The sequence below is a fragment of the Seriola aureovittata genome, chromosome 18 (genome assembly GCF_021018895.1).
Source record: "Seriola aureovittata isolate HTS-2021-v1 ecotype China chromosome 18, ASM2101889v1, whole genome shotgun sequence".
Taxonomy (NCBI): Eukaryota; Metazoa; Chordata; class Actinopteri; order Carangiformes; family Carangidae; genus Seriola; species Seriola aureovittata.
Window position 1 is genome coordinate 17,862,552 of NC_079381.1, and position 27,428 is coordinate 17,889,979.

The 27,428-nt window shown below is 39.0% G+C and overlaps 2 protein-coding genes and 2 non-coding genes across 7 annotated transcripts; 3 read left to right on the forward strand and 1 right to left on the reverse strand.

Annotated features, from left to right (window-relative positions):
- Nucleotides 1-5,299: 5,299 nt before the first annotated feature.
- Nucleotides 5,300-21,237, reverse strand: st8sia5 (ST8 alpha-N-acetyl-neuraminide alpha-2,8-sialyltransferase 5). 4 transcript variants are annotated; one of them, XM_056404020.1, is made up of 9 exons: nt 20,440-21,237; nt 14,975-15,082; nt 14,566-14,661; nt 10,997-11,089; nt 9,297-9,458; nt 8,560-8,704; nt 8,286-8,398; nt 7,729-7,821; nt 5,300-7,617 (listed from the first exon to the last, which is right to left on the reverse strand). In XM_056404020.1, exons 1-9 carry the CDS (start codon nt 20,583-20,585, stop codon nt 7,155-7,157), a joined length of 1,419 nt encoding a protein of 472 aa, XP_056259995.1. In that variant the 5' UTR covers nt 20,586-21,237; the 3' UTR covers nt 5,300-7,154. The 4 variants fall into 4 exon arrangements, with proteins under 4 accessions (XP_056259995.1, XP_056259996.1, XP_056259997.1 ...); XM_056404021.1 differs by having other exon boundaries at nt 9,297-9,383; nt 20,440-21,232; XM_056404022.1 differs by lacking the exon at nt 14,566-14,661 and having other exon boundaries at nt 20,440-21,227.
- A 1,807-nt stretch (nt 21,238-23,044) lies between these two features.
- On the forward strand, nt 23,045-27,413 carry rpl37 (ribosomal protein L37). Its single transcript, XM_056403340.1, has 4 exons — nt 23,045-23,149; nt 24,417-24,552; nt 25,005-25,089; nt 27,304-27,413. The coding sequence occupies exons 1-4, from the start codon at nt 23,147-23,149 to the stop codon at nt 27,371-27,373; spliced, it is 294 nt and encodes a 97-aa protein (XP_056259315.1). The 5' UTR covers nt 23,045-23,146; the 3' UTR covers nt 27,374-27,413.
- Nucleotides 24,257-24,336, forward strand: LOC130187060 (small nucleolar RNA SNORD72). Its single transcript, XR_008830388.1, has one exon. It is a non-coding gene; the product is annotated as a small nucleolar RNA SNORD72 (small nucleolar RNA).
- Nucleotides 26,004-26,082, forward strand: LOC130187059 (small nucleolar RNA SNORD72). Its single transcript, XR_008830387.1, has one exon. It is a non-coding gene; the product is annotated as a small nucleolar RNA SNORD72 (small nucleolar RNA).
- Nucleotides 27,414-27,428: the final 15 nt, after the last annotated feature.

Consider the following 27,428-nt stretch of genomic DNA (forward strand, 5'->3'; position numbering starts at 1 on the left):
ATAACCTAAAAACATCCAGGACAGGGGGAAAGGAAAGGCAGAGGCCTGATAAAGAGCAACTTGACCAAAGTTGATAAGAGAGGGTCATGGATATCTAATTAACAGTGAGCGAGGCCATTAAACCCAAATTAAGGAGAACGAGAGACACCTGATAAAATCAGATAGACAGTGGCCTGGTAAAACTGAGCCGCGATAAACTCCTGGCTCCTCCTGGCTCGCTCAGGTCTGTGAGCCAGTGAGTAACAAAGACGTGGACACAGGCATGTATCACTGCTAAAGATGCTAAACAAAAGTACCAACTGCTCCTTACATAAATTGCACAATGATCACGAGATGAAACTACATTAGCTTTAGTCAGTTACTTTATGGTAGCAGTTATTCAGCAGTAAAAATGCCAGACAGAATACTAACGTCACCTTTTCAGCACTCTCTTTGTAAACGTGATGGGAAAATGAGATTAAAAGCTTTTGAGTCCAGACGTTTTTATGTGTTGTTATGTTATGTTCAATTTTCTCATTCAAAAGGCCTTCGAATACAGCTGAAGGCTGCACTCTCCAAATGCTACTTTATTGCATTCCTGTCTCCTACAAATTACATTTCACATTAGTAATTTGTATTTCCAAATATGTTTTGCACGAAAGAGTTTTCATACCACAGGCCAGTTTGCATCCTGAGTCCTGTCTGATTGGGTTATGTAACAAAATCACTTTGTTAAGATCAGAGAAGGTGTTTTTTTTCAGTTTAATGTTAAATTAAACATCTTCTTTTTTCTTTTTTTTTTTTGCTTCAGGTCACTGTTGACTTTGTTAATATTTTACCAACACCACAGTTTCCCTGAACTTAACCAAGTGCTGTCAGTGTCTAAATATAACCATAAGAAACACAATATGCTTGTTATGAGCAGATATTGTATTCTGTGAACATTTTGCAGATACATTCAGGGTGAACATTTTGCAACTTTGCAGATACCGTCATCAGTTGTATATAAAAGTAATATCAAAGAGACAGGGTTGTTTAGGGCCATAGAATAATCAAAGGTTCACATAATGACTTTTTCTGGGGTTTCATTTGATTGATAGTCTAACTCAGAGTTGCACAGAACTAAGGTTGCATTAAAGTCAGTTGGAATTTATCTGCTATGGGTTTTCTGTTCTGCTTCATATCACACAGGCCAATAATTGACAATATTCTCTGAGAGAATTGCATTGTATTTGTATTTGTATCACCTAAATCATTTTGTGATTCCCTTCCTCCCATGCAAAAAAAAAACCCTGAACAAAACAAACTCGTGGCCTCCATGCCGGGTCTGGTTACCCCCTGTTTGAAAACCTCTGATCTGCTTTAAGAAAACTCCTCTGGCACCCAGCCCTGCCTCTGGCCCCAGCGTTGCTCCCAGCCCCTGTGACTGGGATGGCACCCAGCACCTGTCTGCCCCCGAGCCTCTGTTTGCCTCCATTCATGTGGAACATAACTGAGGTTTCACCCAAGAACAATCACAGAGGGATTCCCCAGGGTGCCCCGGCTCAGAGCTGAGGGGAACTGGAGGAAATCTGCAGTCAAGGTTTGACCAGTTGGTACAATCCAGCCAATCCATATGTACTACAGTATATGTCAGATAGCTGACACTTGCCTAAAGAGCAGCATGTGACGTCTCTCTATCTGAGCTAAAATGTCAAATCCTTACCTTTCTTTTTGTAGTACTCGTCCTCGTACCCGTCAGATGAGTCTGTGTGGTAGTTCAGCAGCTCATTCTGGTAAAGTACACCATAGTCCACTTGTTTAATTTTGGATTTCTTCCCCTTTTTCTTTTTATCTTCATCACTGTCTGAAGATCCCTTCTTTGCCTTCTTCTTTTTCTTTTTCTTTGAGTCCTCCTCCTCTTCCTGCTCCTCAATCAAGGACTCCTCATCATCATCATTGTGAGATTTCTTCTTCTTGCCATCTTTAGATTTTTTATCCTTGGAGCCCATCTCCTCCTCTCTCTCTGGGTTTTCTGCTGAGGATTTCTTCTTCTTTTTCTTCTTCTCCTCCTTCACTCCCTCAGTCACTTCCTCTTTAAGCTTCTCTGATTTCTTCTTTTTGGAATTGGTCGAGGGGTCATTATTGTTCTGTTCATCCTCTCCAGCTTCATTTTCAATCACAGCACCAGGTTCAGAATCATCATCTGGTTTCCTTTTCTTCTTTTTCTCTTTTACTTTTTCACCCTCTTTTTTCTTCCTCTCTTTCTCTGTGGCCTCCTGATTCTCAGAGCTCTCGGCACTCTTGTGTTTCTTCTGACTCTTCTCTCCTTTTGTGGTGTTCCCACAGGTCACACCGTTGCTCCTCTCCTTTAACTTTGGCTCCGTTTCCTCCAATTCGTCATCAACCTCTTTGGTTTCTTCTGAAGCTGTGGATTTTTTCTGTTTCGACGGCATCTTTTATTCATTCACTTCCCTGGCCTTTAGTTTCGTAAGTGCTGCCTTGAGTTTCTAATGGTGTAAGACAATTCATTTGACCCTCGGCTGCAGGGTGGTTCTGGGATTGTGGGGTTCAAAGCGCCCTGGGTGTGTTCGGCTGTAGGTATATCAACTCAGGACATGCAGAGGGACCGATGGCTGCCTGGATGTGTCCTACCTGGGCAGTATATGGCCATACAACCAACACACACTACTCATGAAAAATTACTGTCACTTCAGCACTCACGTGACCCATGGGAGAAAGCCCTGTGAAAAAGGAGCCTTGCACAGAGAACTTATCCTCTCTGCCACGGCACTCTCCATTATTCATGGTGTCAGGATCGCTTTACGGGCCGGGGGCGTCTCGCTTTTACCTGCAGTCACACGAACACAGACAGACAGACAGACACACGCACACACATAAACACACACACAAACTCTCCCTTACAACTACTCCCTTTTCTGATATAACAAAGTGTGGCAATGAGTATAAATCACAATCACAAGTCCTGAGGAAGAGAAAATCATGACTGACAACAAACTTTATCTCAAGATTTACAAGGAGAAAATATCAGCAAAGATTTATTTCCTTCATGGTAGCTTTTAGCCATCTTCAATGAATGGAATAGTTTCACATTTTGAGAAATACACTTCTTATTTGCTTTCTTTCCAAGAGTAAAATGAGAGGATTGATGCCATTGTCGTGTCTGCAGACTGGATATACAGCTAGCAGGTGGTTATCTTGGCTTAGCATAGGTTTACTTATTACATTGAGCAATTTAAATAAACTTTATTTCAACTTGAAACAGAATATGTGCATGACATCTGTCTTTATCAAGTCTGTGTTTAGTAATAGAACAAATTGCTGTATGCAAATATTTGTTGCAGTTCCATCACATTGTTCACACTTGACTATAAGCCAAATAATCCCATTAGCCTCATTGCCGCCACCTGGCACCTGATAATGTAGGCATCAAGGGGAAGGGCAGAGTTTGGTCATATTGATCTTTCAACATCAGGTTACCTAACCTAGGGATGACAGCAGAGTCAAACCTCATTTGACACAGTGAACTGAGGAGTCATTCCTCTAAAATAAAAGACAAAATGCTGCAGTTTTCGCTTAACCAATCACCTTTATAACATCCATGTAACAAGATTATATTGTGTGATCAAATATTGTAAATTGACTTTATATCTTGGGATTCAAATCATAGCTTCGTCCAGTTCAGAGAGTCAGGGCTTTGTTCAGCTCGCTTAATTCACCAAACCTTTTAAATCTAATTTGGCCTCAATCAAAATAAAATGAATTACTTACTTAAATGGTGGTGGTGTCATTGAAACACCCGCTGACCATCACAATTTGTTGTTTTTGTTCCCTGTCAGAGCTGAAGTACCCCTTCATCATGTTCTTTTGAACTGATTAAATAAATAGGATGTTATTTCATCCTATTAATTACATTAAAGTGGACATTGTTAAAACATAATTGTGTAAAACTGTTATTCCATCGATTTAAACTATTTAATTGTACAATACTTTGAGTTATCTATTTAAACTTTTTATCCATTATTTTTGTGTTTCAACTGTTTTGTAGCTATTTCAACAATTTATCAGTAGACTGGACTGGGCTGAGTAACCGTGATACAAAGTATCACGGTTACTCAGCCTAGCTTAGAATTACCTAAAGAGTAAAGAGTAAAAAAGAAGTTAAAGGAGTTAAAGAGTACTTAAAGGAAAGAGTTTTTTTATGAGCTTTAACTCATGATTTTGTGTTTAGTAACAGTGTCAACTTGAATTTCCGTCTATACCTCCAAACAGAGGGGAGAGAGTGAACAATATGACTGTTTATTTGTTTGCTTTTACAGAGATTTTCCTATACAAGGTGATCAGCCCACAACCGTGTTTCAGTTGTCATTTAATATATATTTTGTATTTTCTTAGACCTAATTTTGGTTTAATAAATCCTTTTATTTTATGACTTTGAGATGGTTTAATGTGATTAATTATAGATAAGGAGAAAGTGAAAGAGGGTTAAAGGGGCAGTAAAAGTGAGGCCACACATAATGTTAAAAACCTAGGCACTGTTCATAAGACCAGTGAGTAGAACAGTGTTGCTTTATCCATTTTTATCCCTAACAATTTAAATAGTTAATTTATTAGTTGTAACATTAGCTTGCTATTCCAACCATTATATTACCTATTACTTTTAGAATTAACTTAACTTTTTCAAACCGTTAGTTTTTACATTGGCTGAATATTTAAACTGTTGATGCATTACTTTTAAATTTAACTATACAGTTTAACTCTTTCTCTGTGCAGTACTTGTAGTTATTTCATCTGTTTATCCTTTAGTTAACAATTTCAAGCATTTATCCATTAGCTAGAGTTATCTGTTTCAACCACCACCAACCTCAACTTGTCTGCTGAATGGCTAACTTCACAATTTCATTTGTAGCACCAGATGTTCAGCTGACTCAACGTGTGTATTTTATAAATCAAATCAAAAATCCGATTTTTAAAGTTACTTGAACTAGCTTACGCCACAGTTTTTCCACATACCCTCTGCAAAGTTAAGAACAGCTTTCTTGAATTCATCTCAAGCTCATCTTAAATCTTAAGACAACTTTCATCATAATACTTGCTTCCCTCATGGTAACTAATATTAATATCTAACTAATCAAATTAGCATATTGTGTCCTCTGTGGCTCCTCAAAAAACCAGGAAATTTTGTTAATGGGGCAGCATGTGCATGCATGCCTGTAATTTGTGGCAAATATGTTTTTTCAATATAAGACTAAATTATGAATTTAAGCTATTACACTATCCCCACTCACACACATAAATAATGAATCCATGAACATACAAGTGAGAAAATCCAAACAAGTTTATTTACAAACACAATACCAGTATAAAGAATGATCCAGAGTCAGTAAAGAAGCACTGTGTTTTATATAATACCTCCATTCAGAACACAGACCAGTTCCTTCCTTTTCCATTCCTGATAAAGTTGTGTCTGTACAACAATTTAGTGGTCAAGCCAAATATTTTTGGTGTTTATATTTGGTGAACTCATATCTTTTGTGCATAAACACACAAAGAGTCTATATAAACAGTGAAAGAAACGGCATGTTTGAATCTTATTAGCAATGTTGTCCTTGAAATACAAAGGAAAAACAAATGACGAATGCACAGCCAAGCATGGACAGATGAGTGACGAAAAACTAATTTACAGTCTTTTACAACCTTTTGCAATGTACAACTACAAATAAACAGTGAGAACGCACACAGCTTTCCAGTGCTTTAATTCACGATGCTTTCTTGAGTGCAAACTAAATATTCACAGATCAAAAGGGAAGGGAAAATAATACATTGTTCATAAAAGTATTCTAGCGCTTTACAAAAGGGCAGCAACCATCTTCATTCTTGCATCTTTAATCAATGAGCACTGCATCCACTATTATACAGTTCACTTCTACGAATCCATTCATCATTCTGTGATAAGGTTCGTGTATATATCTCCAAAAGCACTGAGTTTCAGTAGAGGCTTAAGTGTAAACATATTTTAGTGATCATTGAAGCAGGCACACATAAAGCCAAGTACAGAGTAAAGTCATGCAGAGCATTACATGATTATGAATGGCGCTTACAAGAATAAGACTTCACTAATTCCAGTAGAATAGAAGCTGAGAACTGCACATGAACGTCTGTACCTTATAGAGTCTTAAACGTCTTTGATTTGAGTGATCAATCTAAGATTTAGTTTGATGTTAATGTGTTTGAAGATACACAAAACACATGGGTGCACTGCATATCATATAGAAGGGTTTGATATCTCGTAAGGCAGCATGGCTTAAGACATGAATGACGGCGAGAGGCTGGGTTGCTCAACAGTGCTCTGTTGCTTTACAAATTGGATGGCCTTGAAAGGTGTGCTGAGGTGGTGTCATTGCAAAATATTTATCCGTGACGAGCCAAAAAAGAAAAGGGAAAAAAAACATCCTCACTTCTTCTCATACACCTTTTTATTTTTTACCAGGAAATTTTAAATGGGAGAAAGTAGGCCACTGAAAACAGGCCATTTTAATAGTGTTTTAAAATATTCACCCAGCGAATCTGGTGAATAGGAAATAGTTTACAAAAGTAGACAACTGGATGTTACAATTTTATCCTTTTTTTCATTTTTTTTTTAATATTAGCTTAATATCAAGGTTCAGACTTTGTTTTACACAAACATTAAAAGCTGCCACACCCACAGAGTGTCCAAGAGAAAGAGAGAAGAAGAGAGGGGGGAATGAGGGGGCACCAAGACACCCACTGCGGTCTCGTTTCAGCATAAATACCTGTGCAACGTTGAGTAGAAAACAACACCTCTGTACTGCAGAGCCACTAGAAAACTTCACAGAAACAACATCACTATGAAGACCACTTTTCACATTAAAAACAAGCATCCTATGGTCAGAGTCAAAGATAACCATAGTGATTTGATTGGCTAAATAAACAACTTAAAGTACGCATCAAAAAGTATGTTGGCAATTAAAGCAAGCAACCTTCAACGAGTAGTTGAAGAAGTGTACACTCCGAAGGCCAACTCTCTTTTTAAACAGGGAGGAAATAGTGAACTGTGTCATTCACTGAAATGAAACACGCCAGGTAAACCTGCTTTAAAATAAACGGTAAAAGTAAAATGTTGAGCTTCCACATTAAAGCAGAGGAGTGAGGGATCATGTGCATTGCCCCGTGTGTACGTTGATGATCCCGCGAGTATGCATGTGAATGAAGTTGAAAATTTCATGGGGCATTGCGTGGAAGCCCGGCCGTGGCTTGACGTTGTCGTAGTAATGGTGAGTGATGAAGATGCCAGAGGGGTTCATGGGAAACGCCCAGAAACCGTAGAGGTGGACCTCCTCGCACATCTCTAAGGCAGCGGTCACGAGCATCAGGCCGCTGCTGAGACGTTTGGCCCGGACGCCCTGAACAGCCCAGAAACGCTGCACGTTGAGCAGATACTGTGGGTGGAAGAAGAACACGCCTCTTTGGGAGTCAAAGTCATCCAGCATGTACTTGACTCTGAAGGATACATCGGTGTTGCGGGTGTTGTAGAAAGCTGGAAGCACCACTGAGGAGTTCTCGTAATTCTGGAGGACTTCATAAAACGGCCGCCGCCATTTCTCCAGCTTCTGAAATCTGCAGAGGAGGTGAAACATGAGATGACAAAAACCAAAAGAGTAGAAGACTAGAGCCACACACAGACAGAGAGAGAGAACTGTTTCTCACTCTGACTGATATTTACAGTACCTCTCAGTAATAATACTTGGATTTATTGTCACCAGATCTGTTTTAGTGCCAACATCAGCTGAGTACTTCTCATTAATGGGTGGTATGTTGCACCTGCAAAAAAAAAAGAAAACTTAAGCCCACTGATAAAGGAGTTCAAGTGTATTTCATTTGACTCAACACATTTTAAATTAAGCATGATGGTGAGAAGTAATGTTGGGCTGCACAAGTAATCATATAACATGTGATTGACTCATGCGGCCCCCTTTCTGCAGTAAAATGCTGCCTAATCAGAGATAAGAGCATTTTAACTATACTGGCAAAAGTTCAAGTGTAATGTTTCATGATATCCTATGTAGCCACAAGGCTTCTTATGTTATTGCATAATTGCAAGTCCAAGTGCTATTCATTCATACTGATAATTATAGATGCATTTTTTTCCAATGTGAATGTGCTCTTCCAAAAATTAATGTACAATCATTATAAATAATCCTATTGTTAATAGTGAGTAAAAATAATTGTGATTATCATTGTGCAGTCCTCACATAATGAACACTGAAGGATTATGTCTTATATACCTAAACACAAAATCTGCTGAGTCAATTTCCTTTCCACATTTGCTGTTCTTGATGATGCCGCCATTTCCAATAACAGCACATTTCTTGTACTGTGATTTGGAATACGGCATATCCTGGATGAAACAGACAAGTTTTTTATTAATGTCAGACAGGAGGGCGCTCGAAATCAAACAGATTGTACCACCGGGTTACTAGGTACAATAAAAAAGGCAATTTTCAGGAACACTCCTAAAAGCCTATATGCGAATATGCATCAAGCAGTATATGAACTCACATCAGGGAACATCTTGAAGACCTCGGTGGTGATTGGAAGAATACCACTAGTGTCCACCTCATACCTCAGCTTGGTCCCTGCAGGAGTGTTCCTCTTGGTGGTGAACAAAAAGGAAGGAGCATTACAGCAGCGAGATAGAGACATCCTTCAGGAAGACGCCAAAGAAAAGTAAGAATTAGTGTAATCGTAGAAAACTGCACGTCAGCATCAAGACCAGAATAGGCTTGTGTTGACACTGGCTTTATCTCCTCAATGGGCTTACGCAGACCAACATCTGTATGTGTAATAATAATAGCAATTGCAAAAGCAGCCATTTGGGAAGGGTAGTATATAGAGATTATGAAAATCAATTGTATTTAACCATGTTTTACAGCTCGAATCTCTCAGAGCCCAAACAGAACAGAACACACACAAAAAGAGATATGTGTTGTAGATTTAAGGATTTCAGGACCCAAATGCAGCTAGACTCAGAGGCTGGGCTGGTCCAGTTGGAAGATTTATTCAACAAAGAAAAACAAATGTCGTGGGTGATGGAGAAACAAAATCAAATCTAGGGTGGCAAAGAATCCAAAATCCATAATGTAAAAATGTACGGAGACCAAGGTGAAAAAAGACAGAGGCACGAGGAATCATGGGGGAAACTGAACCGACAAACTCACAAAGAATAACAAGAACACAGAGAATGAATATTGACATTAACATATACAGTTCTTCTGCTGAGGCTGAGCGATGCTTACTTAAAGTTGCTGGCCTCCTCCTTGTTCTGCTCCCACCTACACACCTGCAGGTTTCGCCATCTCTCAAACAGGTCTGAGGTTTTCACCCTGGCAGACAGGCAGAGAGACTTGTGGAATGAGGAAGGATACCCATGTCCATGTTTTTTCCGATTAACCATGTTTCTACAAGGGTAGTAAATTGAAGAAACATCATAAAAACCACTCAAAAAGACAAACAAGGGGACAGAAAATTGCAGTGAGTACTATGTGATGGCACCACTGATGTCACCGGATCTAGAATCGTTGATACAAAGACAGCGGCTTTATCGAGCATGTCTGTAAATAGCTGCCCTTGAACTGACATTCCTCTTGAGATGATTGGGAGATGTGTGTTGCTCTGGGAGGCAGAGTGGCACCGTTACTTTGACTGGCTGGCAGAGTGACAGCAGCTGTTCCCTGCTACAGCCAGAGTGGCTCACATCCGTCGCCCAGAATGCATTTGACAAAAAACTTTTTGACACGCCTAAAAGGTCACTGGACAATGTTCACATTCATACAACAGGAAAAATGCCGTTCAGATTCCCGTTAGCATAACTGGCCATTTAAGCAGTGTGTTGAATCTGGCTCGATAAACACTGCATGATGTAAAAATATGTTAATTATAGTGTGGTGCAGTTAAGTCTGACAGTAAAAGACGACTTTCGGCTGTAAAATGTTGATGATGAAATGGGGCATTTGCAAGATTTAAGCGTTGTTTTCTCGTTCAGTCTTACTGGAGTGTGAGGACCTGTAAGTTGTTGTTTCGACACTCTGCCACCTGATCACTTAATATTATCAAAAATAAAGTTGTTAATTGAAAGTTGTCAAATCAGACTTCTCCATACATGGTCACAATATTAATTAAGATCAATCTCTATCCAATTTAACACAATAGCTCTTTTTAACAGGCTGCTCTTTAAGGTCATGTGTGCACCAGAAGATACCTTATTAAAGGTAAGGCCGGACAAACAGACTCTACTAGAAATAAAATACAATAAACTATGATCAGTTATTACCATACCTCAACTGGAAACTAGTACTTCTGTGTTTGAAAGAACACCACTTTGGTCCAGATTGAAATAACTTGACATTCATGGTCCCCAGAGGATGAATCCTAATGACTTTCGTGATCTCCTGACTTTTTCTCTTCTGCCATCAGGTTCACATTTGTGTGAAACAGCACAACCACTGTTGAACGGATTTCCATGCAGTTTAGTATAAACATTCATGTCCCCCTCAGGATGAATTTGAATAACTCTGGTGATCCCCTGACTTTTCTTGTTGTACTATCGTCAGGTCAATTTCTTTTTATATGTTCAATACGTTTTTTATTTTTACAAAATACCTAAAACTAACGACCTTCCAGTTAGCCTCAGCTGTACTTTGTGTTTAGTGATAATTAGCCAATATTAGCGTGCGCAAAGGCTTTTAAAGTTCTTTTAATGGTCCCGTTGATAATATTTTTGGTTTCTATTTGGGATTAATTTGACACTCAATATTTGTTTCTTCAAACCTGCAGGGTGTTTATTTCATTTGGGAACGGAGGTATATGCATATATAAATCGGATGGTGAATTCTCTCTCTACCTACCTGACAGGTGCTTGAGGATCACCAATAGAGGAAAAAATCTAATTTTAAATAAGGCTCTCCACGTGTTGGCTGTGTCATAAATGAACACTCACATTGTCAGGACTTTGATGTCCATAATCTCCTGTCTGAGCTCCCTGCATGCAGTGGAGTTGTAGTCAAAGGAGCCATCATAATTGTCCAGATACCTGGCGGGATAGACACAGTCATGTTCTGCCTAAACCTCTCCTCACACACAAGAGAATCAACAGAATTAACAACAAACTGTGGAGATAAGATGCAATATAAATAAAACTGTGGTAAAGGACACAATTAAGCAAAGCATTTTATATTTACTATGAAATAGAAATCTATCGTTTATACTGTATACAATACTAAAATATCAGAATAGCATTGTGGGATGACAAATGACAGAAGTGATGCAACTGATTTTAGGTGTCACAAACAGGACAGTAAGATACTTTTTACTTGACACTTGCACCAGATTCTGTTACATCTTAGTCTAAACCAATGTTTTACACTAAGTGAAGAAAAATAACACCTCTCATATTTTCACTTATTTAATTGGTTATGATGAGAACTTGCATGATTTAACATTGGTATTCTATGATTACTGTATATTAATTTAGAAGATAAAGAAACACATAGCTTGTTAAAATGGTGGATTAGGGCAGAGTAGCATCTGGTGGTTATGAGTATGAGAGGGTCTATGTTTTTGTGTCAGGCAGTACAACAGAGTTGTTATATGGCTAACTGCATAAAGGTAATCCTGTATGTTAGTCGTGCTGGCTACAGTGACATGAGGTTTTGACTCAGTGGCTGATTTCTTGATATTTTGATACATAAACACATACACAGATGCTCATGCAAACAGGTAATATTAACATAAAGGCAAGACTTGGAATTTAATCTTGTTAACTAGAGTTAATGAACCAAAATAATAATCTTAGACACATATAAAACAATTGTCACATTGAAATGGCAACATTAACCCAAAGCAGACAAAATAATGTCTTCAGTGTGGTGGTGTGACTGTGTTTTGGTGAATTTGACGAAATGTTTCTGCGGAGAAAGCTGAAAGGATTCACACATTGTCAAATTTATCTCAAGGTGTCAATAAGTTGCCATTTATCTGTGCACTGATGCCTCATTTCTCACAGCACAACATTGTATTCACATGCAATCAGAATGCCGACTGGATAAAATGTGTGTGTGTGTGTGTGTGTGTGTGTGTCTGTGTGTCTGTGTGTGTGAGTCAATGTTTGTGTTTTGGGATGGGGTGGGTTGGGTTGGTTATGATGGAGGTTGAAAGGGTGGAAGAAGGAAACCACTGGTGTAACGATATTTGACTCGAATGTGCAATCAGGTTAGGCAGTGGAATATTTTTAATTAGGTTGTGAAAAATTACAAAAAACAACTAATCTAATCTATAATCTCTCTAATTACTAATCTTTAACATCTGTGCTGTGCTGGAACATTTCTGGAGTAGATGCATGTGACGTTAATCGACTTGCTTACAGACTGATTCTGTTTGATCAAGATGTTCAGAAATTTATTTTGAATGTTAAAGTGAGACTTTGTAACTTTTGAGAATAGAAATAACACATTCTTCCACTTATATGTTGTCTACATGACATTAACAGGTATGTTACTCCCATTTGAGCATTCTGCAGATAAAGATGACGATGTTTTTAAGGCAGTTGATTAAACAGAAGGAAATGTAATTATCTTAGGAAATGAAAGTAAATTCAGTGGACCGTTATGTTGTAATTACCCATTGTGGCCACAGTGTGCACTGTTCAACAAAAGTTACATAGTCACGCTCCAGTCATGTGCTGATCCAGTTTAAATTCTGCATCTTTTGCTTAATGGATTTTACAGACCAGAAGGTTTTTGATTTTGTCTTTTTGTCTTCTGCATTTATTGTTTTCCATATTACATTAAAACCAAGTGCTGCAGCGTCAAAAGACACAGCAGAAAACAAACCTTTGAGAAATATTTAAAATCTGAGGCTGGGAACTCAAAAGCATAAAGTGGAGGAATCCGCGTTTTGGCTGCATCTTCATATTATTATGTTTACTACATTAGTGCATTTTACTGTTTTTGTGTTTGAATAATGACCAAAATAACTGTTCAGAACATACCTAGAAAGAAGTTGAAATGTTTCTGACTTGCATGCAAATTCAACCTTGTGACACAGGCATGAGGGAATAAATATGCACTAAATTGTGAGAAAGATGCATCAGATCTTTACATTAGACAAATGATTTCTCCTTTTAGCCCTGATCTATAATTTAGCTTTTAGGTTTGGGCAGAGGTCCAAAAACTGTCATCTCTCTTTGGCTGTATTTAAATAAACCTTGAAGAAGAAATTGATCGATACACCAACTTGTGATGGACAATGCCCTATCGTTGGGAGCTTAGCTGCTGTACAGGAATTTTACTTTTATTAAAATCAGTATTATCTACAGCAATCGTAATTACAAAATATACCCCTTCTATGGTATAATCTTGGAAAGCTCTAAATGTATATATTTTCAAATTTACATGTATATTGCTTGTAGGGAGGCGAGGGTATTTAACGCCAAAATGGCAGCAATTACAGGTGTATTTATCGGAATGAATGTTGGTATTTGTCAGACAAGTTTAAGTGGAGTGTGGTGTTCTGAAAGATGGATAAAATCACAACACATTACCTGTGGCTGTGGAGGTCAATGAGGAGAGTTAAGAATAATAATAATAATAATAATAAATTATAAAAGAACACAACGAGCAGTACAATGGAGCAATGCGTTAAAGGAACAAGACGCTGGGATGAAATCGTACAAATAAGGAACGATGAAACTGGTTGTCTACATCCACCTGATGATGCAGTATATTTCTGGGGTTTTACTGAGAGGAGCATCTGTCTTACGTAATATATTTGACACTTTAAATAGGGCTATTCGTGCTTGTTTTAGCTAAGATGATGAAACATTTGCAAGTGTTCTGTGTTCACTTCTAAAAGCAATACAGTAATTCGCTTGATGAGATGAATTTCATCTCTTTATCTTATGGCATCCTAGGTTAATCATATAATGCTGGTTCAAAACCAATCAAGGATGAGACTAGCCAGCATTTTACCATAGATATTGAAATCTACTGCTCAGTGCAATGAGGATTTGGATCTTTAGGAAAAAGAAATCTGGCATGTTCCTGTCTTCTTGTAACAAGGAAAGTAAAGTGGGGGATAAATCCAGGTCGCAGAGAGAGACAATGCAGATGTGAGAAGGGGAGATAGGGGGAGCAGAGAGAAGTGTCCACACTATGTACATGGCATACACACAGAGTTGTGCAGAACACATGAGACACAGGTTGAGGAGGACAAGGCATTTGGAAATGGGTGCTGGATGGGACACAGAGGTACGAGGAGAAGCCAGTACATCAACAGGAGACCGTGGTTCAACCAGCTTCTGGAGGGGGGTGGGGGTGGGGGTGGGGGGTGGGGGGGTGGTTTAGGGATCTGGGGTCGAGGTGGACAGGATCAGACAACATGCAAGAGCAAATCTGAAGTGCAACCACCACTGAAAAAATATGAGAGTTTATACCCTTGAGACTAATGAAAAAGAAAGAGGCATTCTTGGGTTTCTGTGAAAATACTAAAAATGCCTTCAAACTGGCCTACCTTTGAGAGCGTTTTTTTTTCTTCTTAATATCGGCTAGGCAGGGTGTGACTATTACGGAGAGCTGTGAATCTGGCTGAAAATTCTGACGGAAACATCTGTCAACATGCAGACAGGTTAAGTTAGAGTTAAATGTGTGATGTAGTCCTGCGACATCACCACCCCTGCTAACTTCCTAAACCTGCAGGTTTCAAAACAAGTACAGAAAAAAGAGTGTAAATGTGCTGCGGCTTTTTTTTTCTACAGCATCTGAGGAGACTGGTGGGCGTAACAGCATCCCAGTCCACACATGCAGGGCTGGGCCACCAATATGATGAATTTGAAACTTGTGTTTTCTTTCATTCTATCTGTCTGTCTCTCACACTCTCTTTTCTCAGAGGTGTTGTGCAGTCAGTCACGCTGGAAAGGTACCTTTTCCTTCCATTTCTGGCAGGCTTCAGAGATCCGTCATCCGAGAAATTAACGGGACCGGTCCAATTTCCTGTCTCGTCCCCTTTGAGTCGGCTAAACTGTTGCGCACTAGTAAGAAAATGAGTCAGTTTATTTGGGATTTATTGTGCTTATTGTGCAAATGTCAAACACATACAACCAAGCCCATGTGTTCACTCACAGAACTCAGAATTGCACATTCATGCACACACATACACATATACATTAAAGGGGGAGCAGCTTTTTGGCTCAAGAAAAACAGTCAGAATGTGACATCAGACATGGTTAGAATGGATTTTCAGTTAATGACACTATGGTTTGAATGGTTAATTTATGCTCTGCTGGGCTGTTGCCACTCTTCTGAGTGTGATTCAAACATTTACACTCTGCAATATTGGCATGCAGGAGTGTTAGACTTGTAATTCAATATATTAAAGTCACAGTGATTTAAGAGAGGAACAATAATTGCAGCCAATGTTACTGCAAATGTCAAATCACTTCTGAGGAAGAGATGCCAACAGATTTGCCAAGTGTAGATACTATAAAAAAGCCAATTTAGACCATCTCTTCAGCCAAATATTACTGATAAGAGAGATTTATACGTGTTAAGTGTTATTCAGCCTGTGAAAACAGTTAGTTTATATCATCTCTGGCTCTGGCGGAGCTTTGGCAATTCTAAGAAATTAACCAAGATGAAGGAATTCAGAGTTATCTCAACTTGGACCTGGACTTGGAGTCTAAAAACGTTAAATATCAAGCCTGTGCCTTGACAAAAAAAGATGATCCAGTGGAGTTCTGCATCAATTTTTGCTGTAACCATCAAAGTCAGAGGAGGCCATTTGGTGCCAGTGGTTGTCACATCTTTGCGAGGAAAGCAACTAAATCCAAAGATATGAGGGGCATTGGTTCAGAGTACTTTTTGGGGTTTAGTCTCCTCAAGAGAGAACAAGGGGAAACTGTTATCAAGCCCTTAAACATATGTAATTTGAGTTGAATGACGCAATATTCTATATTTTTGTGACTGTCAACAAATCCCATGAAAAGACCAAAACCAACAATGCTTATAACCATCTCTCAATAATTCCAATCTTCAAAGGACCTATTGTAAGTTTTGCTATTGGTACATAGCCAACATTAGCATGAACAGCTGTTTACTTACCAGTCTTTCTATAAGCCATCGTGTTCTTTCAACCTATGCTGGTTAGCATGCTAACTTCAGATGAAGAAAAGAAGTGATAGAATTAGACGCAAAACAAGAGGGTTACTTTCCACCGCTGGAGACAGCTCTTGGTGAGTAAAGGAATTACGTTTGATCATGAACTTGCAATTTTTCTTGTAGACTAGTAAGTAAAAATCAGTTAATGCTAATGTTGGCTATGTAGCATTAGCAAAACTTACAAATAGCTCCTTTAAAAACAGGTCACAAATACAGTTTCATGAATACAGTTTCATTTTTAAAAAAGCCCAGTCATTTCATAAAGCAGCTGGGCACTGTAGTCTTTAACGGATGTTACTCAAACAGGAGTAAACTGTCTATTTGTTAGAGGTTATTTTCAGCAACAGAGTAGTTAGCTAGTATTTACTGCAGCGGGACAGTGTATGTGAGGTTTGACTCAAAATAAACTACAGTTCCCATGTTCATTATTATGAAGGCACATGCAACCCAGTGCAGCAGTCTGGATCATTGATGTTTTTAATAGTTTTTGGACAAATATTGAGGTTAATTGCACAGAGGAAGCTATAGGCTGGGTATAAATCATTCAGTTATTGGTTATGGTCTTTTATTGAGATTTGTAAGAATAAGAAAAATATAGAGTATCACCAGATTGATCCTTTAAAATTTAATAAATTAGCATATTAAAGGATTTGTGAACAGACTAATTACATTCCATACATCCACATATCTGTGGGTGTGCAACTTCTCCTATTATCTGACTGATTATTATGCAAGTATTCATGTGTGACTCATTTCTGTGAGTGCTCTGTGGGTGTTTCATCGGGGGAGATTGAACCCTAAAAGCCTTTCTGGGTGCATAATGTGATCGAGCATTCATCACAGAGTACTCATGTCAATACTGATGTGCAGGCACATTTGGCTTCTCCGAGTGCCACTTCAACATCTCAATAACACATTGCAACTGGCTGCAGAACAGAACACTCTAAAAATCAGAGGGATGTTTGTGCCTCGCTTTAGGACAAGTGCCTGAAATAGGACAGATGTCTTTTATACTGAACAGCTAATCACAGCAGCGTAATCTAGCCTGTATTTATCTAACATAGATCTTAATTGCCACAAAAATGCTGCTGAGGCTTGATTTTCTATCTAAAATGCTGTGGGTTGATCAACAGCACATAAAAGTTATACAGTACTGATATTTTCCAATATTGTGACCACCAATTAAACTGAAATCAATCTCATGTTACTTCATCTGACTCACAGATCAATTTAATGTCTTGGATGGGCTTCTTCAAATGCGAAGAGCCCATTTATCTCCCATTGACTCAATTATGAGGACAACTCAGACAGTAATCTAAGCATTAGATTGGGCAAACAACAGGCACAAAGTTGTTCTGAAGCACTAATGAGCTTTGATTCTGCCCTCGAGCATTGTTAATGGGACTTGAAAGCAGTAAGGAGTTTTGTAATATTGGATTCCTTGACTTGGGTTTTTAGGGTAGACCAGGAACATTGATCTAGATGACCATTTAGTACTGTATGCCCAGAGGTATTTCCTGTAATACTTAAGGGCTTTGTAAGTTTGATAGGTACTTCATTGTCCTTCATTGTCGTACTTCAAAACAGGAAATTAGCAGATGTGATCTCCTCTCGATCTCTTTCTTGTTTCCTTTTTCAATTAGTTTTTAACAAGGAATCACTTCTGTAAATAGTCGAAGCGATGTGACTTATAAATTATGAACAATGTGCCGTTATGTACTAGAATCAAGATATTCGCATTAAAAAAAAACACACACACACAGAAAGCTGCTCAGACACAGCCCACTTACATAAGGCACCAATAAAGGCTCATTTCTTAAATGGAATCTGGTGAACCAATTAGTGCTCAAATTAGATTTCTTGATTGGCTGATTGAATTAAACAATCATTTACATCATTTATTAAGCAGAAATGGCAAATATTTGCTGGTCCCAGCTTCTCAGATGTGAGGACTTTACTTGCTCTATATCATTGTAAACTGAATTTAGATTTTGGTTTGGACTGTGAGTCAGACAAAAAGAGGACGTTTGTAGATGTCAGTATGTCCTCTGGGAATTTTGTGACATTTTAAATAATTTTGTGACGTTTTATAGATTGTCATAATTGAAATAATGAATTGGTAATGAAGAAAATTATCTGTTGCAACCACATGTACTCAACTGCAAAGCCACTACTTTCTGGATGATTACTAACCAGCCCCCTCCAACTTGGAGCCTTTGGTATTCCTCTCTCTAGCTGAGAATATTTTTAGATATCACTCTGTTCAAGTCAAATAGAGTTGAAAGTTAATATGTCTGCCATCACGGAAGTGTGTCACTCATTGTGATCCTTTAATAAGCTCCCTCCGTGTTCTTGCACTGCCATTTTACTGTCCTACATTCTCCACAACTCCGTCTTGATGTCATTGAAGACAGGCAAGGGAGCGAGCTGATTCATGCGAGACCATATTGCAACTCCACAGAAACTCAATGGCCAGATTTATGGTCAGATTTTTTTAATTTGCACTTCATTGGCACCCTCATACATTTAGAGGAGAACCCTTTGCCCCTTGGTCATTATGATTTATTATATAGCTAAACGATTACACCCTAAGATTCCTCTCTCAATCTAAGCACCCAAATGTCTCCTCTGCTGCAGCAGTTTCTTTTTCTGTGTTGCCCTGGAACACGAGCACATGATGAATGTCCTGCCAACATGTTCCCTGGGCTGGGGAAGAGGCTGGGTGTGGTCGAACCCACGTGGACAACAACCAAAGACTTCTAATTGTTTATGCCAGGAGAGATGTCATAAGATGACGTCTTCTCTCTCTTCTCTCTCTTCTCTCTCGCTCTGCTTCACACACACACACACACATGCAAACACATTCATTTCATCACTATCTCTTGGTCTCTCACTCTCTCTGTCTCCTTCCCCTCTCTCCCCCACTTGCACTGAGGTGTGTGTGCAGACAGACTGTAGCAAAATGGCTGCCGCTGAGCCCAGTGGTTTCTGTTGTGTGGCTTGTTCCCCCTCTCTCCTAGGTTTGAGCGCTAGGAGCAAAGTGAGGGCACAGGCGAGGAAAGGTGTTAGGTATGTGTGTGTGTGTGTGTGTGTGTGTGTGTGTGTGTGTGTGTGTGTGTTGGGTCTGGATTCATGCATCTTAGGTCAGGATGCCATGAATCCACATTGAGTATCCAGACCAGCCCAGCAGGGTGGCAGGGGAGGGGATAGATGTGAGGAGCTCTCAGATTGCAGCACATATATGTTTGCTTTGAAGTAAGCATATATGTGCTGTCTGTAAGATATCTGGAGGTGGGGGATAAAGTTTTCTGATTGTTTCTTTTTGGTGAGATTTTGGTGTTCTTCATAAACCACCTAAAGATCAAACATCCCGGCTTCTCAGCATCTGCTCGTCTCACACTGAAAATTTTCTCCAAATATAAAGGGAAGGGGACTGCAATTTAGTAAACAAATGGGTGTTTAAATTGTTTTAGATGAGTGCAAACCAGGATTCAGCTCAAGAACCCCTATCAGGGATTTAAATACTATAGCAGAGGTATTATAAATCTTGGCTCTGCAGTGGCTGTGTGTGCACTGAGTGCAGCCTGGTAAAGAAAAAATGATTTATTTAACAGGGACCAATAAGAAATACACATCATCCTAACCATATTGCTATCTGTTATCATCATCAGCTCCAATGGCTTTCAGTTGCATTATGATAATCTGATGCCTCTGTAAGATGTAGGCTACGACCAGTCAAGAAGAAGGCTGAAACAGAAAATCAAATAAAGATCTTTGGAAAAAGAAAGGGAAAACATTACCATACACAGCTGGGGCACTGTGTATGGTATGAATGTGATGCTTCATTTTCAGAAAATATCAAAAAAATAAATCCAATGGAAATTGTTTCTATGCCACTGGGAAAAAAGATGGATGGTTAATTGCTATTGTTCTTTTCAGCCATTAAAGCTTGTTTTCCCCATGTAGTTCCCGACATGTAGCCTAGTTCATCTGGACTACTCCCATTTATACCGAGCAGTTTATCAATTTATCATTCATTATTTATCTTTCACCATTCAGTCATTAATTGGGATCGAAACTAAGCAATTAACCTCACACAAAACGACTATGAAGGCATGCGTTTTAAATCTGAATATTATCATTACAGTGTGGACAACTCTTACAAACAGCAGGGCCTGCGCTTTAATTGCCTATTGTTAATGGCGACTGAACAGAAATAATCAACACTTACCTCTTAATGTAGTTCTTCCCATATAGAATCTGTTGCAATAGTGTGACAAGTCCAAATGCGCAAATAAATATGAAACAAAGAGATCGATTGCCGAGTATATCTTTACCCGACGATGGGTCGGAGTATCCCATTCTTCGGCGCAGCATCCGGCGCAGACGGTGACACCAGGTTAGGTGTCTCTCTCCGCTGCATTCAGGACCAGGAGCGCAGCTGTCTTGTGCCCGCTGGACTGGACATTGTCCATCACCTTACTGAGCTATTTCACTGCTCTCACGCCATCGCATCATTGCTATTGGATGATAAGCATCGCAATGTATCGCCAGCTGTGATCTCAATTAGTACAAACCATGAATAGCCCTTTATCCAATTCTGCCACAATTAATCCTATATATGCTAAATATTTTTGTAAACGGACGAGTGGAAAAACATGAAATGTTCCAAGGGAAACTCTTAATTTTATCGGATATCGTCCGCTACTCGTCTCGACGAGGTGCGGCAGAAAGCAATCCAGATCATCCAAAAATAACGCACTCAAATGGCTGTTTGTCCAGGATACATCCCGAAATGTTTACGCAGACAACGAAATGGCATCGATGCCAAGCACGCTCTTTTTTTAATTCTTTAAATTACTGATGCGAGCTGCGACCGGGAAAAAAACGTACCCCTCGCTTCATCTCAAATCTGAGCAAAGCTGCGTGACTGAAATGTAAAAGGAGGAGGATGCGCCTTTTCTCAGCCTGGCAGCCGGGGGCGCGCCGCGTTTCATTCAGATGATCAGCCAAAACCCAAGGTCATGGTCTCCTTCACCTGCGCACTCACCATATCTTCAACAGCACAATTCACCTCTAAAAAACATAGTCTGTCACTAAAATGTAAAGATTATCCAATTAAAAGCCATCCTCATTTCTTCATACCTGATATGATTGCAACACTAATGCACATGAGTATTTCTTGCAGTGTTATCTCTGCTGGTTTTATGTCCAAGCGTTCATGTCAAATGTAGGCTACCTATTTTCTGCTCAGCAGTTTCAGTGTGAAACAGTGACATTTTCAAACGTCCCAACAACATTGTGGGAAACCAAACCCTGATACATGACTGCAGCCCCTTCTCAGAGCTTAACCACTGCCAGTGTCCACTTTGGCAGCCGTTTGATCATAACATCAAAGCCTATGTAATACAGTCTGGGCTGCTTTAGCAGCATGCATTAACAGTGCCACAAGCAGCAGAGTCAGAGGTGGATGTGACAGAAGAAGTACCTGACTGACCCCTTCACATGGCTGCTCAGAGATGGACTGTCCTTCAGATCAAGGATGCTTTATTGTCCGAGTCCTCAGACTAGTCCTCTGTGTTTGCTGATATCAGCATCTTTTTAGAGATCTCCTTAATTTCAGTTATTGCAACAGACAGTGTCGCTAGTGTTTCACAACCGGATCATTCAGCATCAAATTAGGAGTAAAATGAATGTCTTTTCTTTCTTGACCCATATATGATCATGTCAGACTCTCTTGAAACATGTATATCTGGTCTGACCTGAATCAGTGAACACCTTTGCAAATCTATTGACCTCACCACTAAAAATTTTACCAGGATTTCACTGATATGTACAATATTGTGCAAAGGATACACATCTTTGTTATTTTAAAGTAATCTGCAATCTATTCTCCATATCAGTCTATTTTCCTCCATTTAGCCTGTTGGGTCCAGGTTGTATTGCAGGCTGAGCAAAGTAGCCTAGATATCCTCCTCTCGATCCATGCATGGCTCTTGGGAGCTGAGTCGCTCCCAGGCCAGATGGGATATGTTGTTCCGCCAGCATGTTCTGGGTCTTTCCTAAGGCTGTTCCCAGTTGGACATGCACAGATTATCTCCAAATGGAAGCATGTAAATTTGATGACTCCTTTCCACAGAAAGGAGCAGCAATTCTACTCCAAGTTCCTGATTTGAGCTCCCTCATGACCAGGCCATCATCCCATGACCATGACCATACTACACAGGACAGCATTATGTTTGGCCCAAAAGCCCCATGATATAAGCACAATGCCACCAGCAAAAGTCTAGATTTTGACACACAGATCAGTCACAAAGACAGGGCCCCAAAATTAATAAAACCTGTTTAAGGTGACTATCAACAAGATTTTTGGTTTCACACACCATTTTACACTTAAATGTCAATCGAACTTCAGTTGGGCCAGTAACTTGCTCCTAAAATGATTGGGGCAGTCCGCCAGCACCATGTCCTGGCCCTCATCCCAACAGCTTTTCTCTCAGCTGCAAACACCTTTTTAAAAATATATTTAAGATGGATTGTAAATCTATAATTATGTTCAACATTTCAATTAAAACTTTATATTTTTCATGCAATGTGTGGTGGGGACCCAAAAAATATTTTAATTTGGTAATTTGTATTTTTTTACTTCTAATAAACAACTTTGTATCATTAAAATGCCATATAATAGCCTATATTTAATACAGTTTGGTGGTGCATGCTCTGTATTCTGTCATAATAAAAATAGTATAGATAAAACACTTTCTGTGCAAATGAAGGCGAACTTTTAAAAACGTCAAATGGGCCTACATACAGGCATTCGCAGGGGAAACAAATTAAAGAGGGTCACATTTCTGTGTTACACCGGAAGCCGCACGGATGTAATTTGATGCAGCGCCAGCCCCTCTTCCGGCCTCTTTTCCCTTAGCCACCGGACGAAAATGGTAAGATGCAACGCTGTCAGACAGAAATCTGCAAACATCTGTTAAATGTGGCGTATATCTAACGTGAACTAAGGGTGTTTCGTTGTCGGATTAACATTGTTACCGTTCGGATGAAGTATTTTTGCGCTGAAGTTTCATTTTAATAAACATTAACATTGATTCTGTTGCTTCCGTTCAGCGGTTATTTGCTGAAGTTAGCACTGAGGCTCAGTGTACAGATAAGGTTTAATTCACCCGGGAGAAAACCGGATAACGTTAATACTAGTTTAAACAGTTTTTGTTGTAGCCGTTAATTGATTAAAGTTGAATTTGAGTGGTTCACTTTGTAAAGGTAGTGGTCTGCTATAAAATGGCTAACTAGCTTCTCCATAGCGGCTAGCATACCCGGCTAGTTACTTCATGTGTCTCCTATAAGTCAGTGTGGACACAGGGAAACTATTCTTAAAATTTATTTGCAACTATATCCCACATCAACAATTACAAGTACCCTCAATTACTGTTAATCCACACCGCTTATACTCACATACACACATTACAAATACATAGGCCTACAACATGGGAAGATAAACACAGACAGGTTATGAGAAATATGTCCACATGTCGTGGTTAGTGCTAATACAATGATAAAGACTGAACAAGACAAACTTAATTCTTTCTGAAATATCTTTTCTGTGTCCAGTACCAGATCTGCTATCCAGTCATTCATTGCTCAATATGACAGTATGCTAGATTGAACTGCAATCCCGCTACTTGTCTGGTTTAAAATGTGTGTATCACAAAAAGTTAAGATACAGCTATTTGGCATTATATTCCCAGTTAAAAATTGTAATGAATAAAATAATCTTCTCATCAAGAAACTTGAATGTATGGCAACAATGTTTGGTTTTATTCCAGTTTCAAACCTGGCAAAGACCTGCTGTTGTGTACAACTTGTACTTTTCTTTAAATTACATACAGAAGTCCTCAGCCATATTGCTGGATAGTCTTACTGTGGTGGTCATGAACTGAAATTCAATTCAACAGTTTTGTTAACACTGAGGCAATAGTATTCAGTATTGTATTCCTCACAACCAGCATCAAGTGGTTATTGCTGCCACCTGAGCCCGAGTCTTGTCAGTGATGTCTTCAAACACAAATGTCTGAACAAATGACTTTCTATGATTCATTCTTCCTAACTGAGACAAGACCATCAGAGCTTTAACTTGTACTGAAGTTTTCTTTTTTTAAGGGAATTGTTCCTGAGCTGTAGTGTCTTATCTTTATTCAGACGAAGGGGACATCATCTTTCGGTAAACGCCGGAACAAGACGCACACCCTGTGCCGTCGCTGTGGGTCCAAGGCCTATCACCTGCAGAAGTCCACCTGCGGCAAGTGTGGCTACCCTGAGAAGCGCAAGAGAAAGTGTAAGTCACTTACCGATGTCTTTTGATAAGGCACTGTCTTTTCAATGAAAACATTGCATGCGATTGTGTTGAACGTAAAATTGGAAAGTAAACATGCATGAGAATTGCTTGGTATAGCTACAATTTTCTTTAAATGATGCATAAACACATTGAGCTTGCAGAGCATTTGCAGGTCTTAAAGTTTGAGGAAAAAAAACAGGCATTACTAGGTATTAAAGAATATTTGATTTACAAAAGTCTTAAATATTCTCTTACTCTCTGTTGTTAGTAATGACAGTTGGATGGGTGTATAAGAAATTGCTTAATCCATCCATTCATTGTCAATTATCTGGGTTCAGATTAGGAAATGTTAAATACCTTGAGCAGTATGACCATGAGATGTATTAATCCAGCTCTGCAGTGATGTGAATAGCCAGGCTGCCTTGATGCATACAGGTGTTTTTGTTTTTTAGACAACTGGAGCGCTAAGGCCAAGAGGAGGAACACCACTGGGACCGGCCGTCTGAGACACCTGAAGGTTGTCTACCGCAGATTCAGGTATGATGTTTTGATGGAATAGGCTCCGCTAAATTAGCTGTGCTGCCAGTTCAGTGCTAATGCGGCTATAAAAATCAGCTTGCCGTCTGTACTTCAGTTCAGGGTTAGTGGACTCTGCCAGAAAGGCTGTTTTTTTTTTTTTTATTGCCTTGGCATCAGTAATACAAATAGTGAAATGTCATCTTGATGCAAATACTTTGAATTACCAACTTGATGAACTCATTCAAGGGCCACAGCGAAAACTTGTTTGCTTGAAAACACTCCTATAAATGTTAAGACATGATAAACACTAGTAAAACCTGATTTGTAGGAAATTGTTTTGATGTATCAACTGGATCTACAAACATTGGATCTGTTTAGTTGTGTTAACATTTTCCAAGCTGGGAATACAAGCAAGATCCCTGCATCTTACTTGAAACTAGTCATGATGTGAAATGTAAATAAGAAATGTGGGATTGTATTAACATATGATCCTCATTGTTGTTCTTGACATTACATCATGAAAACCGTGGTTTGGGGGAAACTATCCAACAATTTTAAGCATGTATTTACAAAAACAAGAAAAATGTCATTACTGAACTACTGGGAGACAATAAACGTGAGGCTGTACACTCAAAACTGTGGTAATATGGCCTATCCACAATGCAAGTAGGCATTTTTATTATTTTTCATCATTTAGGACAAAATTTCATTAGATCACCAGAATAATCAGAAAGCAGGGTAAATAGAAAGTTAATGTCCATATTCAAAGTCCTTTAAGCCCAGCAGTGACTAAGAGTCTGGTATGTGTCATAATCAAAATTTCCAGGCTTAACAAAATATAACAGTATTGGCAGAGAAATGCAGTTTGTGCTTTTGCCAATACAATATTGTTATTCTGCTACTAACTCGTCTGACTTGTTATAAGTCACTGCTGCTTACCAATGATGGTGAAAAAAAAAATGTCTGAACAAATGAACTAAAATGATATCAGAATTTTCTCTGAGGTAAGCATTGTAAGACGAGAGCAGTGACATTAAATTGGGACACGGGAATTGCCAGACTTTTTATTAAATTGTACAGGAAAAATGGTTTGCGTTAATTTGGCGTCAAGTTCGGTGGAATCAGCTCCACATGCAATAATGATAAACTGACTGTCAAAACCTAATGACGTCTCACTTTGTCACTACACAGTTAAAACTTTGTTCCTATTCCAATTAATATTGTTACAGCTGTGATGAGACTTGTAAAATCTTACAACTGTTCACATGAGTGCTGATGTAACAGCTAACACTTATTTTATAACTCTAAATAGTATAAAAACTAAATAGTCAGGGAGATGTGGCAGGTTGCAGGCACTGATTTGGCTTTTTATTTTTGGTTGGTCCAACCTGGCAACACAGGCCCAGATGGTAGCTGAAGCAGGGCTTTGAGTTCCTGTCAGCAAAATGCCTGTTTAATCTACTAAATTTTATTACTTACTTATATTGGCATTCAAATTGGAATACATATTATAGCTGTTATGCCATTGTACAGAATGAATAAAGGTAAATGACCAGCAAAAACTCACCCATATAGCAGTTCAGTTTGTTTTAAATAGGACTAAAAGTCTGGGTGTTAGTGGCCTGAAACATACAACACACGGTAGTGCTACAATGAAAAAGCCAGGTCAATCTCTATGTAATTGCGCAAACAACTTTCAGGGCGGATTTTCAGACATGTTCATCACAGGTGTAATTTGAAATGAAAATGCCTTTATTTCAGTCAACAGTGATGGTTCCAAGGTGCTGACATCAGGCGTGCCTGCTTTAGTGCTTAACTGGGATACTTCTGTGTCTCAACACGTCTCAACAGAAATGCCAGCATCTGTTTGTTTACCCAAAAAAACAGTATTGGTCAACATCAGTGTTATTTGTGCCAAGATGCCACAGATTTCCTGTAAATCCTCCTGTCCAAACTTCAGGAGAAATATTTACTGTTAAGAATTAATCATCAGCTTTCAACAACTGTAGTAACCTTAGTCATTTACCTTGCTAGTTGGATAACCAGCTTGCAGCAGATGGTACACAGTGGGATAAAGTAAAGCTTTTAGCACATTTGTTGATAAACCTGTCTAAATGTGGAATAACATACATACTTTTTCATCAGATTAACCTTGAGATAACGCTAATTACCCAATGATTCTGCTTCAATCCTTTTTTCTTTTTTTTCCACTCTCCCTTACGTATTTTTCAGGAATGGTTTCCGGGAAGGCACCACTCCCAAACCCAGACGTGCTGCAGTGGCCGCCTCCAGCTCATCCTAAAAGACACATTTTTGGTTAAATAAATGTGATGTTAAACAAGTTTCAGTCTTGTCTC